A 16,559-nucleotide genomic window follows, 5' to 3' on the forward strand; every position below is an offset into this window, starting at 1 on the left:
AAGAAATTGAGAGGAAAGAGAGAGAAAGAGAGTGATTGAGACAGAAAGAGATTGAGATAGAAAGAGAGACTGAGAGAGAGAGAGAGGGAGGGAGAGACTGAGAGAGGGAGAAAGAAAAAGACCGAGAGAGAAAAAAAGAAAGAGATTGAGAGAGAAAGAAATAGATTGAGAGAAAGAGAGGGAGAAAGAAAAAAATGAGAGAGAAAAAAAGATTGAGAGAAAAAGAGAGAGAATGAGTGAGAAAGAGATTGAGAAAGAGAGATTGAGAGAGAAAGAGAGAGATTGAGGAAGAGAAAGAGAGAGAGATTGAGAAAAAAGAAAGACTTGAGAGAGAAAAAGAGAGATTGAGAGAGAAAGAGAAAGAGAGAGAGATTGAAAGAGAGAGAGATTGAAAGAGAGAGAGATTGAGAGAGATTGAGAAACAGAGAGATTGAGAGAGAGAGAAAGAGAGGGAGAAAGAAAAAATGAGAGAGGGAGAAAGAGAGAGAAAGAAAAAGATTGAGAGAGAGAAAGAGATTAAAAAAATTGAGAGAAAAAGAGAAAGAGAAAGTGAGAGAGACAGATTGAGAGAGAGAAAAAGACTGAGAGAAAAAAGAAAGAGATTGAGAGAGAAAGAGAGAGATTGAGAGAGAGAGAGGGAGAAAGAAAAAATGAGAGAGAGAGAGAAAAGATTGAGAGAAAAAGAGAGAGAATGAATAAGAAAGAGAGAGAAAGAGATTGAGAAAGAGATTGAGAGAGAAAGAGAGAGATTGAGGAAGAGAAAGAGAGAGAGAGAAAGAAAGAGAGAGAGAGATTGAGAAAAAAGAAAGACTGAGAGAAAAAAGGAGAGATTGAGAGAGAAAGAGGGAGAGATATTGAGAGAGAGAGAAATTGAGAAAGAGAAAGAGAGGGAGAAAGAAAAAAATGAGGGAGAAAGAAAAAGATTGAGAGAGAGAAAGAGATAAAAAATTGAGAGAGAAAAAGAAAGAGAGTGAGTGAGAGAGAGAGAGAGAGAGAGAGAGAAAGGATAGGAAATAGGAGAGAAAATTAAAACGAGTGATGGATGGCAGGCAATTCTGGAAGGCTACAAAAGCCTCTATTTCAGGGGGCAGGAAATAAAATGGGAGAGGGGCACAGCAGGGCTGGCTTTGACATCTGCCAACGGAAGTAAATTATGCAGACAGCCATATGTCAGGCTGACAAGAACCTCGCCGATATTGGGAGCGCCGGGAAAAAGTGGTATTGTGCAGCAACATTATATATATACATGTACTTGACGCTGTTAGACAACAAACTTTACCCCTCCGAAATCCTCCGTTGCTCGGAGCTTTTTGGCCCAAAAACCATCCTTCCCAAACTGTCCCTTTCTTATTTTTTTACGGTAAAACCTGAAAATCTTGAATTTTGACAAGATGGAAGAATGGATCTTGCTAGGGAAGGTTATCCCTTCCCATCGTTTATTTTTTTTCTAAAATTAATTCCTGTAAATTTACACCCTGGGGGACCAGGCAGACCATTGTGCCCACTCCCTAGCTAAGTGCCATTTCTAACCATTGCAAGTAGTCCTCAACTTATGCTAAGTTTCATTTTGTGACTCTTCAAAGTTGCAAAGGGACAGAAACAAGTGATTTATAGCCATTTTTTCTTGCTTACAACCGTTGCAGCATGCCAGGGTCACGGCATCAAAATTCAGGTGCTTGGCCCCTGGTTCATATTTATGACGGTCGTTGTGTCGCTTTTGCGACAGTGAATAGGAAAGCCAGATTCACTTACCTAGACTTTCCCAAAAAACCTGAGGCAGAATCCTGGCCCCACAAAACCCCTTTTGTTAAAGGAAGGTGAATTCCTCTCATTCACATTCAGCCAAGGCCTGGCAAACAGTCTTTCAAAGGCGTATTTATGACCACAGACCTTATCTAGCTTGGAAAGCTGCCATGTAAATATTTTCCAAATGAGGAGCTGTGCAAGGAAAGGCTGGGCACAGAGTCTCTGAGATTCAGGGACAGATCTTCACACTCCTGAAACGAATCTGATGACTGAATGAATTGTTTCCTGCAAAAGCCCCCTCCCCTTTCGCTCCATTTTTATTTCCAGTGGGAGGAGCCATTCACCTTCCACCTGTGGCCATACTCCCAAGTCGACCCTGATTTCTGAGCTGCTCTTTTCTTCTGGCAGCTCTGCGCATGCGCACACTGGGAACAGGCTCCAGCTCTTCTTCTGCCCCACTGATCTCCGACTCCAAAGGCAGCTGATAACTGTCAGATGGCCCTGGCCCCCTCTCTGCCTTCAACGCAGAGCCCCTGTCTGAGTTTTCTCCAGACTCCAGGACTGGCCCATGCTCCTCCCCAACCACCTCATTGTCTGACTCTTCTGCCAGCTCCACTGGCCACTCGTGGGCCACAACAAACAACCACGTTACTAACTTAACAACTGTCCCATTTAGCAACTGAAATTTGTGGGCATACTGCAGAGGTAGGTTCCTACCGGTTCGCACCGGTTCGGTAGAACCGGTTCGTCAAATCTACCGAACCGGTTAGAAGAGGTTCCACCAGTGGACCCGGAAAGAAGGCCATACCTACAGAAGAGGTTCCAAAAAATTTTGAAACCTACCACTGGCATACTGGTACACCTTAAAAATGAAATTCTGTTGCCTGCTCTCACAATGTACAGATACTTAACACACATATGCTCTATACATACATATGTCTATAATTATACCTTATCTATAAATATTAATCACTGTCCAAATACTGTTCAGATAGCTGTATCAGCAGCAATTTATGTGTGGTCTTTAAAAAAAGACCCACAAAGAAGATGCCACAAACATGGGGATGGATCCTCAGGAGGATGTGAGTTCAGGCCTTTAGCTGAAAATTAGTCCTTCCGCTAAAAGGCAGAAGGCAGAACTTCCTGCCCTTATGCTAATACAGAGACCCTCGTCCCTCTAGATCAGGGGTCGGCTATCCAGAGCTCTGGAGCCGCATGTGGCTCTTTCATCCCGCTGCTGCGGCTCCCTCTCGCTGGTCGGCTCCACAATTGATAGGGCTTTTGGTTAGGACAGGTAGCGGAAAAAGGATGCCATGCTAGGAGGAGGCTCTATGGTGGAAGAACTGGACTTCTGGTCGGAGAGGAAAAAGGGTGCTGCGCTAGGAGGACACTCTATGGTGGTGGTGGTGAGAGAAACCAGCCTTCCGGTCAGAGAGGAAAAAGGATGCCATGCTAGGAGGAGACTCTATGGTGGAAGAACTGGACTTCCGGTCAGAGAGGAAAAAGGATGCCATGCTAGGAGGAGACTCTATGGTGGAAGAACTGGACTTCCAGTCCGAGAGGAAAAAGGATGCCATGCTAGGAGGAGACTCTATGGTGGAAGAACCGGACTTCAGGTCAGAGAGGGAAAAGGATGCCATGCTAGGGGGAGACTCTATGGTGGAAGAACCGGACTTCTGGTCGGAGAGGAAAAAGGATGCCATGCTAGGAGGAGACTCTATGGTGGAAGAACTGGACTTCCAGTCCGAGAGGAAAAAGGATGCCATGCTAGGAGGAGACTCTATGGTGGAAGAACCGGACTTCCGGTCGGAGAGGAAAAAGGATGCCATGCTAGGAGGAGGCTCTATGGTGGAAGAACCGGACTTCCGGTCGGAGAGGAAAAAGGGTGCCATGCTAGGAGGAGGCTCTATGGTGGAAGAACTGGACTTCTGGTCGGAGAGGGAAAAGGATGCCATGCTAGGAGGAGGCTCTATGGTGGAAGAACCGGACTTCCGGTCGGAGAGGAAAAAGGGTGCCATGCTAGGAGGAGGCTCTATGGTGGAAGAACTGGACTTCTGGTCGGAGAGGAAAAAGGGTGCCGCGCTAGGAGGAGATTCTATGGTGATGGTAGTGGGAGAAACCAGCCTTCTGGTCGGAGAGGAGAAAGGATGCCGCGTTAGGAGGAGACTCTATGGTGGGGGAACGGGACTTCTGGTCAGCTCCAGAATTGAATATGGGGCTTCTGGTTAGGACCTTTGTGGCTCTTTGAGTGTTCAAGGTTGCCAACCGCAACTCTAGATGCTTATTAAGAAAAAAAAAAGAATCCTGGGAAGAAATGGCAACAAGTCTATCAGACTCAAACAATCTCAAGTTTCCTTGACTCTAAAAAATATAAATTTATATCCTCGCAGAAGCAGCTCTCCATAGCCCCAGGGTTTTAAATATTTCAGGCACTGGGAAATCTGCAGGAGTTCAAAATAGTAACTTTAATTGGCATGCCATTCAACGCTATTGCCTGCTTATACTATATTCTAACTGATTTATTGACCGAATTGGCACACGGTGACTGACAGCCGCTGAGAAATCCAACACCCAGCCTTGCTATTAGTACCGAGGAATTGCCGAGGGTTGATTATCGGTCCCCAGTGCTACAGCGGCTGAAGGAATAATGTAGTTCAAATCCTGGGAGTGCCTCAGTTTCTCTAATGGGATGTGGGGATGATCTTAAGGAGGCAGGGGGAAAGATGCCGGCTAGGAATCAATGAGATAAGAGAAGATACTGCCCACAGCTGCACAACAGGGAGAAGAAGGATCCTCCCTATAACTTCTCAGATGGTAAAACAGGCAGTGGGAGATTTGTCCTTTCATGCTTGCAACTGATGACACATTTGACCCTTCCCACAGCCTGGTCCTCTCCTACAGCTCTATTATTTTACTTCTATTCTGTTTACATTCTTTCATTTTCTTCCTTTTTTATTATTGTAAGCTGCTTGCAGTAGCTTCACGGATAATAATTATTATTTGTCAGTGCACAACGTATGTACGACATATGAAGAACCGTTGCAGGAACTGGGTATGTCTAGTTTAATAGAAAGAAGGACTAGGGGAGACATGATAGCACTGTTCCAATATCTCAGGGGCTGCCACAAAGAAGAGGGAGTCAAGCTCTTCTCCAAAACACCTGAGGGCAGAACAAGCAGCAATGGGTGGAAACTGATCAAGGAGAAATCCTTCTTTCTCTCCTTCCTTCGTTCCACCCTCCCATCCTTCTCTCTACCAACCTTCTCTCCTTCCTTCCTTCTTTCCCTCCTTGCTTCCTTCCTTCCTTCCTTCCACCCTCCCTCCTCTCCTTCCTTCCTTCCTTCCAATATCTCAGGGGCTGCCCCAAAGAAGAGGAGAGTCAAGCTCTTCTCCAAGGCACCTGAAGGCAGGACAAGCAGCAATGGGTGGAAACTAATCAAGGAGAGAAGCAACTTAGAACTGAGGAGAAATTTCCTGACAGTTAGAACAATGAATCAATGGAAAAACTTGCCTCCAGAAGTTGTGAATGCTCCAACATTGGAAGTTTTTAAGAAGATATTGGATAGCCATTTGTCTGAAATGGTGTATCTGGGCAGGGGGTTGGACTAGAAGACCTCCAAGGCCCCTTCCAACTCTGCTATTATATTGTATTGTATTGACACCTTTGATATTCAGTATATTCCGGTCCCTTCTAACACTTTTATTCTGTTATAGTGTACATCAGAAAGTGGTTTAAATCACAGGATTTTGTTTGAAGACATTCGCATGAATATCTTATTTGCATACAGCATCGCTATTTCCCCCCTGCTGAAAGAGAAAGGAACACTGAGCTCCTTCACTAATTAAAAAGCCGACAACGGACAGCTCTTTTTTAAAAAATAAAAACAACATTCCTGCATCTATATCCCCCTCTAATTTTCTGTGTCCACACCGTGTAATTCATATTTCTATAATTATCTTGCTTTCTTGCTTGCTCCTTCTTTAATTACCCGGCATCGGCGTCAAATGCCATGGAGACACTACCCATCCGAATAGCTGTGTGCAAACGAAGTTAAAAAGTTTTTGCAGAAACTTTGCTATTAGTTTATCCACCTACGCCGTGGTTTAAAATAGCAGGCTGCGTTATTGGGAAGGGAAAATAATTTCCAACTTTAAAACAGAAAGAAAAAAAACCTGTCAAACTCTAAGTAATTGGAGCCGCAGTCCTCTATCCCTGGGACGGAGTTCTGTCAGAATGTAATCATGGCAGCTTTCACAACAAATGGTGACGTCAATATGATGTCCGTCATGAGGTCATCAAGTAAAGGTTTCCACCTATTTCTGGCATCACAACTTCCCACAAATAATCAGTGGAACAGAAGTTGCCTCCAGAAGCTGTGAATGCTCCAACACTGGAAGTTTTTAAGAAGGTGTTGGATAACCATTTGTCTGAAGTGGTGTAGGGTTTCCTGCCTGAGCAGGGAGTTGGACTAGAAGACCTCCATGGTCCCTTCCAACTCTTGTTATTCTATATCCCAGTGGTTCCCAAACTTGGCAACTTTAAGACTTGTGGACTGGCTGGAGAATTCTGGGAGCTGAAGTCCACAAGTCTTAAAGTTGCCAAGTTTGGGAACCACTGCGATATTCTATACTTCAATCCAATCGTTTGTCTTCTGACATCCTTCTACATCCATGTAGATGTAACTTAAGTGAGATGTGATTTGGCTTCCCTTATTGGGAAAGAACTTATAAAAGAGAGGACAGAAAGTCTCATTAAATAGACAGTCTCCAACAGTTTGGGAGGAGGAGGAGGAGGAGGAGGAGGAGGAGGAGGAGGAGGAGGAGGAGGAGGAGGAGGACGACGACATCTCTGACCTTGGTGATTTTCTTGAAGATAGTTCATTATTAACTAGGTAATGTCATCAGTGCTAGAAGAGAGGGAAGAGGAGGAGGAGAAGGAAGAAGAAGAAGAAGAAGAAGAAGAAGAAGAAGAAGAAGAAGAAGAAGAGGAGGAGGAGGAGGAGAAGGAGGAGGAGGAGGAGGAGGAGGAAGAGGAGGAGGAGGTTGTCTCTGAGCTTGGTGGTTTTCTTGAAGATATTTCATTATTAACTAGGTAATGTCATCAGTGCTAGAAGAGGGGGAAGAGGAGGAGGAGAAGGAAGAAGAAGAAGAAGAAAAAGAAGAAGAAGAAGAAGAAGAAGAAGAAGAGGAGGAGGAGGAGGAGGAGGAGGAAGAGGAGGAGGAGGTTGTCTCTGAGCTTGGTGGTTTTCTTGAAGATATTTCATTATTAACTAGGTAATGTCATCAGTGCTAGAAGAGAGGGAAGAGGAGGAGGAGAAGGAAGAAGAAAAAGAAGAAGAGGAGGAAGAGGAGGAGGAGGAGGAGGACGACGACGATGACGACGACATCTCTGACCTTGGTGGCTTTCTTGAAGATATTTCATTATTAACTAGGTAATGTCATCAGTGCTAGAAGAGAGGGAAGAGGAGGAGGAGAAGGAAGAAGAAGAAAAAAGAAGAAGAAGAAGAAGAGGAGGAGGAGGAGGAGGAGGAGGAGGAGGAGGAGGAGGAGGAGGAGGAGGAGGAGGAGGAGGTGGTGGTGGTGGTGGTGGTGGTGGTGGAGGAGGAGGACATCTCTGACCTTGGTGGTTTTCTTGAAGATAGTTCATTATTAACTAGGTAATGTCATCAGTGCTAGAAGAGAGGAAAGAGGAGGAGAGAAGGAAGAAGAAGAAGAAGAGGAGGAGGAGGAGGAGGAGGAGGAGGAGGAGGAGGAGGAGGAGGAGGAGGAGGAGGAGAAGAAGAATAATTTTGTGGTCCTTGGTGGTCTCTGAGCTTGGTGGTTTTCTTGCAGAGATTTCATTACTCAACTAGGGAACATCAGCAATGCTAGAAGGGACTGGAATACGTGGAGAAAAGGAGGAGGTAGGAGGAGAAGAAGGAGATGATGTGGGTGTGGTGGCCCCATGGACCACTCTATGATAGCCTGATCTGATTGAAAGAACAATTTTTTGTTTCCTTGGTGCAGGAAAGAAGATGCAGAATTGGTTTTAAGCTCGGAGGACTGCCTACATTAGATACGAAACAAAACCATTGGCTTTTGAAAACTATAAACCTTTCTAACTACCAGTTACGTTGACTTCCTTCTACTTTTCTGCAAACCTACCTATAATAGCATGTTCTAACTTTATAATCAGCCTATTATGAATGTTCAGGTCAGAATGTTCTCCAAGATATGTTACCTACCACCTAATTATATCTGGATCAGGATTAACACCCTGCAAAAGTCTCTTTTGTGCCTTTGTATTTGGTTTTGCAAAACTTTCCCCTTGTAGGTCAACCAAACGATGAGACAATGCACTCTCAGAAAGTCTAGTTCATACTGGAACCTATTTATTTGCATAATTAAAAAATTTAACCCGCTGTTTGATGTTAAAATAACCATTCCCAGCAGAACTGTTAAGCAGCCAACTTTGGCTCATTCCAAATTTAACAAGAAGGAAACCGTCCCAAAGACAGGACTTCTTTGCAACATGCCTTGTTTATTTTCTGAAATTTATTTATTTTTCAGGCTTATAGGCTGGTTTAGAATATCTATTTATTTCTCAACTACCCTCTGAAGATCCTGGATTTGTTCAAGATCTCCTCAAAGTTATAAACCACACAATGCGAATCTTTCAAGACATTATGCTAGGACACAAAGAAAATCTTTACAAAATGTTTTACCGGTGGCATTTGCCACTGGCAAGACTGGCAAAAAATGTTTAGCAATCTGTCTGCCAAATGCTGGAAATTCAAGCAGTCCCCGGGTACCTACTATAATATGTGGTGGAAGTGTATAAAAGCAAGAAAATTGTAAGGCCTGCATTCATATTCCCTTTTGGATCTTTGGCCTCTCACACTTTCTATTATTCTACTATGCATTTTCTATTGTGGGAAAATAAGAGGGGGGATTGTACGGAGTTAGATGATATGTAGCCATAACTACATTCTTTCTAGAAAGCCAAGTTCATCCTTTGTCTTTGAACCTCTGTATCTGAATGGAACTGGATGGGTGGAACTGCCAGCATGGCAGTGGAAGATTGGACCATGGGATGGACTTGTGGGGGGTGGGGGCAAGATCATGGACTTTCAACTGGGTGGGGAAAACCGGGAATCTTTCAGATTCGGGTTTTCCCAGATGTGCCAACAAGGCTCTCTTCATCAATTGGAACTTAGAGCAATACTTTGCCTTGCACTCTGATTTAATTTTGGAGGTTATATGGAACCCTGACAAAAACATTGGGGGAAAATGCATAGCTTGAAAAGATTATTAAACAGAATATAGCTCTGTAACCAAATATATGTTTGTCGGGCATAATGCCGGAAGGTTATGATAAAGGGACCACATATTTAGTTTTACATATACTAACAGCAGCAAGGATCATATTTGCAAAATACTGGAAAAATGAGAACACCCCGTCAGCTGAAGATGTCATTCGAAAAACTTTAGACTGGGCTGAAATGGACAGACTAACTTTCAAAATAAAAGATAAGGAAGACGCCGAATATTATTTGATTTGGAATAGATTTTATGAGTGGTTAGAGACAAGAGGTGGAAATTAGAGAAAGAATGACTATTTATTTATTTATTTATTTATTTATTTATTTATTTATTGACTATGAATATTTGTATTAGAAATAGTGATAGTTTATAACTACAGTCATTACAAGTAATGAAACTGTAAATAAGTCAATGTAAAAAGAAAGTTACTTAGTTAAAACTACTTGGTTATAGCATTATTATTGTCATTAGTACATGTGTTATTATATTATTATTATTATTATTATTATTACTATTTGTTATTATTTTGCTTTTTTGTAAATGGTACACCCTGACAATATACTGTATTAAAAAAAAGACATTATGCTAGGAAACTATTTGGAATGTATTGTGATTTTGTCCCATTGCAAGCCACTCCTATCAGAAGCATCAAGATATTTCTAGAATGAAAACAGAGGTGGGATTTCAGCAAGATCTGACTAGTTCTGGAGAACCGATAGCGGAAATTTTGAATAGTTCGGAGAACCGGCAAATACCACCTCGGACTGGCCCCATTCCCCATCTATTCTCTGCCTCCCGAGTCCCAGCTGATCGGGAGGGAATGTGGATTTTACAGTATCCTTCCCCGGCCACGCCCACCTAGCCATGCCCACAGAACTGGTAGTAAAAAAAATTCAATCCCACCACTGAGTGAAAGGACTAGCTGGTGACATCACCGTTGCCTGGGGGACACCCAGTTGGAGGCGCCAATCATGTCCCTATTTCAGGAGCTGAAGCGAAGGACAGGAACTCGCCCCGGAGCACTGGGGTCTCAAACACAGGTTTGCTAACCTCCAACCCAGCATCCGCCCCTCTACCGTGTCGCTTGCAAGATAACTTTAAATCTTCTGTTTTCACAGAGCATTTTAATAACTTTACTGTACACTGAGCCTTTTTTGGGGGGGAGAGGGGGCTCTCCAAAAAAGGTAAAATGAAAAGAATAGTACCGACAGAAGAGGATATTTGTGGCTCAAAATTGAACTGTGACTGTCCTCCGTGCTGACTTAGCTTGGTGGTTTTCTTGCAAATGTTTCAATGTGCAAACTAGGTAACATCAGCACTGCTAGAAGGGAACATCATCAGTGAAATGCCTAAGGTAAATGTAAAGGTTCCCCTTGGACATAAGTGCTAGCCGTTCCCGACTCTAGGGGGCGGTGCTCATCTCCATTTCAAAGCCCAAGAGCCAGTGCTGTCCGAAGACGTCTCCGTGGTCATGTGGCTGTCATGACTCAACGGTGAAGGCGGCTGGAACGCTGTTCCCTTCCCACCAAAGATGGTTCCTATTTTTCTACTTGCGTTTTTTACATGCTTTCGAACTGGTAAGTTGGCAGAAGCTGGGACAAGTCACGGGAGCTCACTCCGTTACGCGGCGCTAGGGATTCGAACCGCTGAACTGTCGACCTTTCCGATCGACAAGCCAAAAGTCTTAGCCACTGAGCCACCACGTCCTGAATGTAGATATCAAATGTCTACTAATCACCAAGCTCACAGAGCAACAATGACCCCCAGTTGAACAATGGCGGTGTTATAAAGAGAATTAGAGTTATTTTCCAAAAATGTTACTTACATCATTCAGGTCTTCTTTTGCATTGTAGTAGACAATATCATTCGTCTGTAAAGAAAGGAAGCGGGGGGGGGGGGGGGAGAGAAGTAGGGTGAATCGTTAAATATTAAGAAGTAATAAAAGCACTGCTGAACTTTTCAAAGCATTGCAACTTTTCAATTCTCAGCAAAGGTTCCCTTTTAAACAGCAGACGAATATGCATGAAGAGCAATTTCCTTTTTTCTTTTTTTTGCTTACCTGGCCTCACCACTTATTATTAACTCCTCAACATTGGCTATTAAAATATGCTGTCCTGTAGTTTAAGGGGAAAGCGAGCACACGGCTACAATTTAACAAGGGCAGCAAGAACGGGCGAGTGCTGTAAGATTAGGGAACAAGCAGCCACGAGAATCTCTCTGCTTTGGGTTGATGATGTCCAATACATTGATTAGCCATCAATAAGCCAGACATTCGGAACCAATTGAATGCTCCTTTAAAGTACAATTCTGAAACCTCAACACAAACCAAATTCCATAGGGCTGAGAAAATTGATGGACACAATCGACAAATGTACTTGGGAACAAATCCTATTGCCAATAAAGTTTGTGGCTCCGAGTTGAAATGCAGGGATCTGTGCTTTCTCAGCTTCGTTGCTTTCTTGCAGAGGTTTCATTACCCAAACTAGATAACATCATCAGTGCTAGAAGGGAGGAGGAGGAGGAGGAGGAGGAGGAAGAGGAGGAGGAGGAGGAGGAGGAGGAAGAGGAGGAGGAAGAGGAGGAGGAAGAGGAGGAGGAAGAGGAGAAGGAAGAGGAGGAGGAGGAGAAGGAGGAGGAAGAGGAGGAGGAGGAGGAGGAGGAAGAGGAGGAGGAAGAGGAGGAGGAAGAGGAGGAGGAAGAGGAGAAGGAAGAGGAGGAGGAGGAGAAGGAGGAGGAAGAGGAGGAGGAGGAGGAAGAGGAGAAGGAAGAAGAGGAGGAGGAAGAGAAGGAGAAGGAGAAGGAGGAGGAAGAGGAGGAGGAAGAGGAGGAGAAGGAGGAGAAGAAGGAGGAGGACAGTGGGGTCCTTGGTGCTTTCTGAGCTCGGCTGTTTTCTTGTAGACGTTTCATTATCCAAACTAAATGACATCATCAGTACTAGAAGTGAGGAGGAGGAAGAGGAAGAGGAGGAGGAGGAGGAGGAGGAGGAGGAAGAGGAGGAGGAGGAGGAGGATTGTAGGGGGAAGCCTTGGTGCTCTCTAAGCTTGGTTGTGTTTTTGCAGACATTTCATTACCCAACTAGGTAACATAATCAGTGCTAGAAGGCAGAGGGGCTTCTAGGGAGGAGGAGGAGAGGAGGAGGAGGGGGGAGGAGAATTGTGGGGTCCTTGATGCTCTCTCAGCTTCGTGCAGACATTCCATGAACCAAACTAGTAACATCATCAGTGCTAGAATGGAATGGGGTTTGCTCTCAATTTATATTCTGATGGCTCTAATCAAAAGCCCTCAGAACATATGAGTTGTTAGTTAGTCATGTCTGACCCATCGTGACCCCATGGACAACCTTCCTCCAGGCCTTCCTGTCCTCTACCATCCTCTGGAGTCCATTTATGCTCACGCCGGCTGCTTCCGTGACTCCATCCAGCCACCTCCTTCTCTGCCGTCCCCTTCTTCTTCTTTTGCCCTCCATCGTTCCCAGCATGAGGCTCTTCTCCAGGGAGTCCTTCTTCCTTCTCCTTAGGTGGCCAAAGTCTTTGAGTTTCCTCTTCAGGATCTGGCCTTCTAAAGAGCAGCCAGAGTTGATCTCCTCTAGGACTGACTGGTTGGATGACCTTGCAGTCCAAGGGACTCAATGCAGGAGTCTTCTCCAGCACCCGAGTTCAAAGGCCTCCATTCTTTGGCCCTCAGCCTTCCTTATGGTCCAACCTTCACAGCCATCCATTGCAACTGGGAAAACCATCGTCTTGATTAGACACACTTTTGTTGGCAGGGTGACGTCTCTGCTTTTTAGTCCGCTGTCTACATTTGCCATTGCTTTCCTACCCAGGAGGAGCAAGAGTCTTTTAATATCTTGGCTGCAGTCCCCATCTGCGGTGATACCCAAAACGTACAGAGAGAACTAACCATGGTTTCAATTGGGGGAAATGTAACCACCCTAGACCAGTTCCATGCCCAAAAGTGCCAGGGAATTTCTAGAAGTTTGGCACGCTGACAAATCAGCCATCAACAGACACATAGACGTGAACAACATTTATAGATTACGCAGACAATCAACCAGCCCCAAAGAGAACAAAAAAAGACACCAGCAAAAAAACATTAGACCAATAATCATATAAGCAATACTCCAATCAAGAAACTACGGAAGAAGCCAACAGTGAACAGCCCAACCAAAGAATCTCTAAGACCTTCTCCATCCACACTGGGAGGGCAAGTCACCAGAATATAAAACTAAGAGCAAACTGCACTCATTAACTACTGATGACGTTACCTAGTCGGGTAGTGAAATGTCTGCAAGGAAACAACCAACTCAGAGAGCACCAAGCCCCCCCCCCCCTCAAATTCTATGATGATCAATGGGTAGAAAATATTTTTAGCGGATTTTTTAAATTATTTTTTTCCCTTCTACAACACCTTACAGTCATTACATCAACATTGTTATGTCATCATACCTGTACATGTATATAATATTTCGCTTCTATATTTACACACCTTTGTACACAGTTCTATATATATATTTATATATATATTGTTTTTTTTGGCTTAATTAATTTTATTCTTGTTTTGCAGCCATTGCTAGATCTAAATGCTAGATCTTTATCCAGTCTCTTCTTAAAAGCCTCCAGTGATGGAGAAGGAAGGAAGGAAGGAAGGAAGGAAGGAAGGAAGGAAGGAAGGAAGGAAGGAAGGAAGGAAGGAAGGAAGGAAGGAAAACAGCATAACAGAATAACAGAGTTTTGCAGCCATTTGTACCAATTGTTCCAAATTTCATAATATTCCGACTCTTCTTTATCTTTTAACTTCAGTGTTAATTTGTCCATCTCTGCACAATCCAAAGTGTTTTTTTTATCACTAATTCATCCGAGGGGGTATGATTTTGTTTCCAGCATTGGGCAAATGCTATTCTAGCTGCAGTTAGCAGATGTGTTAATATGTACTTAATTTTCTTTGTATATTTCCCTTTGATTATTCCCAGTAGAAAGATTTCGGGTTTGGATTTTATCTGTTCTCCTGTAATTTCTTGCACCCATTTCCAAATTTTTGTCCAATATTTTTGTGTTTCCGGGCAGGTCCACCATATGTGATAATAAGTCCCTTGTACTTTTTTACACTTCCAGCAGGTCGGCTTCATGTTTGGGTACATTTTAGCCAATCTTGTTGGTGATAAATGCCAACGATAATACTTTTTGTATATATTTTCTTTAAGTGCTGCTGATCGTGTTAGTTTATAATTTGTGTTCCAAATTCTTTCCCAATCCACTAGATCTATGTTGTAACCAAAGTTTTTGGCCCACGCTATCATACAACCTTTAACTTTTTCTTCTTCTAATGTTACTTCTAACAAATATTTGTAAATTTCCGTCGTGACCCGTCAAAACCGCGTTCCACAAAAGCGCGGTTGACGAAATCGCATATGTGACGTCATCACAACGCGACGAAAAAGATCGAAAAATTGAAATAAAAATTAAATTACAGCAAGCCGATTCACATAAAGGTAAGGGTTAGGTTAAGGGTTAGGGTTAGGTTAAGGGTTAGGGTTAGGTTTAGAGCACTAGCGTTACGTTTAGCGTTAGGTTAAGGGTTAGCGTTAGGTTTTTCGTTAGGTTAAGGGTTAGGTTTAGGGTTAGGTTTAGGGTTAGGTTAAGGGTTAGGTTTAGGGTTAGGTTTAGGGTTAGGTTTGGGGGGGTTAGGGTAAGGTTTTCGCTTTATTTTTACATTTTTCGATCTTTTTCGTCGCGCTGTGATGACGTCACATACGCGCTTTCGTCGACCGCGATTTTGTCGTCCGCGGTTTTGTGGTGGAACCAATTTCCGTTATGAATTTATTTTCCGGGCCAATTAAAATTTTATCTATTTGTTGTAATTCTGTGTATATTCCATATTCCTTTACGTTTGAGTAGAAAATATTTTATTAGAAGCAAACAACCAGCCAGAAAAATATGCTTACGGTGCTAATAAGAACAGTTTGCTCTATTTAAATAACAAAGACCAAATAATAATAAGAATCAATAACTACACAGTTTATTGCACCCACACAATTGAGCGCAATAAACGAAAAGCATAAGTGGTACATGGATGAGCGCATAAAAACATAGAGGCGAGAAAGAGAAAATGTGTAAATTTTAAGTTGTGAACAGCAAAAAGGTGTAAAAGCCCCCTTGGTTGGATCCTCTCCTGCGTCAACCTGCTTCATCCAAAATTCTTGCTACGTTTTATGTTAGGTAACCGGCGCACTGCAATAATCTTTAGAAAAAGTACAATATAATCAGACCTAAGCAAGGTTTTTTATGATTTCTACAGCCACGCACCTATGTATAAGAGAATAACAGAATAACAGAACTGGAAGGGACCTTGGAGGTCTTCTAGTCGAGCCCCCTGCTCAAGCAGGAGATCTTTATCCAGTCTCTTCTTAAAAGCCTCCAGTGATGGAGAAGGAAGGAAGGAAGGAAGGAAGGAAGGAAGGAAGGAAGGAAGGAAGGAAGGAAGGAAGGAAAGAAAGAAAGAAAGAAAGAAGGAAAACAGCATAACAGAATAACAGAGCTGGAAGGGACCTTGGAGGTCTTCTAGTCGAGCCCCCTGCTCAAGCAGGGGATCTTTATCCAGTCCCTTCTTAAAAGCCTCCAGTGATGGAGAAGGAAGGAAGGAAGGAAGGAAGGAAGGAAGGAAGGAAGGAAGGACGGAAGGAAGGAAGGACGGAGGGAGGGAGGGAAGGAAGGAAGGAAGGAAGGAAGGAAGGAAGGAAAACAGCATAACAGAATAACAGAGTTGGAAGGGACCTTGGAGGTCTTCTAGTCCAACCCCCTGCTCAAGCAAGAGACATTATATTATTTCAGACAAGTGACTGTCCAGTCTCTTCTTAAAAACCTCCAGTGATGGAGCACCCACAACTTCTGGAGGCAAGTTGTTCCACTGATTACAGAAAAACAGAGCTGGAAGGGACCTTGGAGGTCTTCCAGGCCTGCTCAAGCAGGAGATCCTTTTCCACATCAGACGTGGCTATCCAGCCTCTTCTTCAAAGCCTCCAGTGATGGAGCATCCACAATTTCTTCTGCTGATTAATTGTCCTACCTGTCAGGAAATTTCTCCTGAGTTCTAAGTTGCTTCTCTCCTTGATTAGTTTCCACCCATTGCTTCTTGTCCTGCCCTCAGGTGCCTTGGAGAATAGTTTGACTCCCTCTTCTTTGTGGCAACCCCTGAGATATTGGAAGACTGCTATCATGTCACCCCTGGCCCTTCTTTCTTCCTTGTGGCTAATGCTTTGAAAACGAAATTCTTCCAAGAGTAAAATTACAAAACGGAATAAGCCAAAGACCGTGGAAGAAAGTTAAAACAAAATAAAGCCAGAGCTACCTGTGTGTTTCCTTCTCCGTTTGAATGACAGCGGGACAAAAGCCAAGAAGCTCATTCAATTTCTGACCGCCGAGCTTGGAGTTCAGCCTCCCACCGATGGTCTCAGCGTAATTGGGGGCGCAAGGGCCATAATCAATAAATGTCCTTGACATCATCCAGCTCCGCAA

General features: G+C 43.6%; 1 protein-coding gene across 1 annotated transcript in view; it reads right to left on the reverse strand.

Annotated features, from left to right (window-relative positions):
• The window catches only part of CACNA2D1 (calcium voltage-gated channel auxiliary subunit alpha2delta 1), a gene marked incomplete at its 5' end in the record, with an annotated part of 139,216 nt that overhangs the window by 110,331 nt on the left and 12,326 nt on the right, over positions 1–16,559 (reverse strand). Inside the window, 1 exon segment of the mRNA XM_032221893.1 lies at positions 10,874–10,918. Coding sequence (XP_032077784.1) covers positions 10,874–10,918 — 45 coding nt within the window.

The sequence above is a fragment of the Thamnophis elegans genome, chromosome 7 (genome assembly GCF_009769535.1).
Source record: "Thamnophis elegans isolate rThaEle1 chromosome 7, rThaEle1.pri, whole genome shotgun sequence".
NCBI lineage: Eukaryota > Metazoa > Chordata > Lepidosauria > Squamata > Colubridae > Thamnophis > Thamnophis elegans.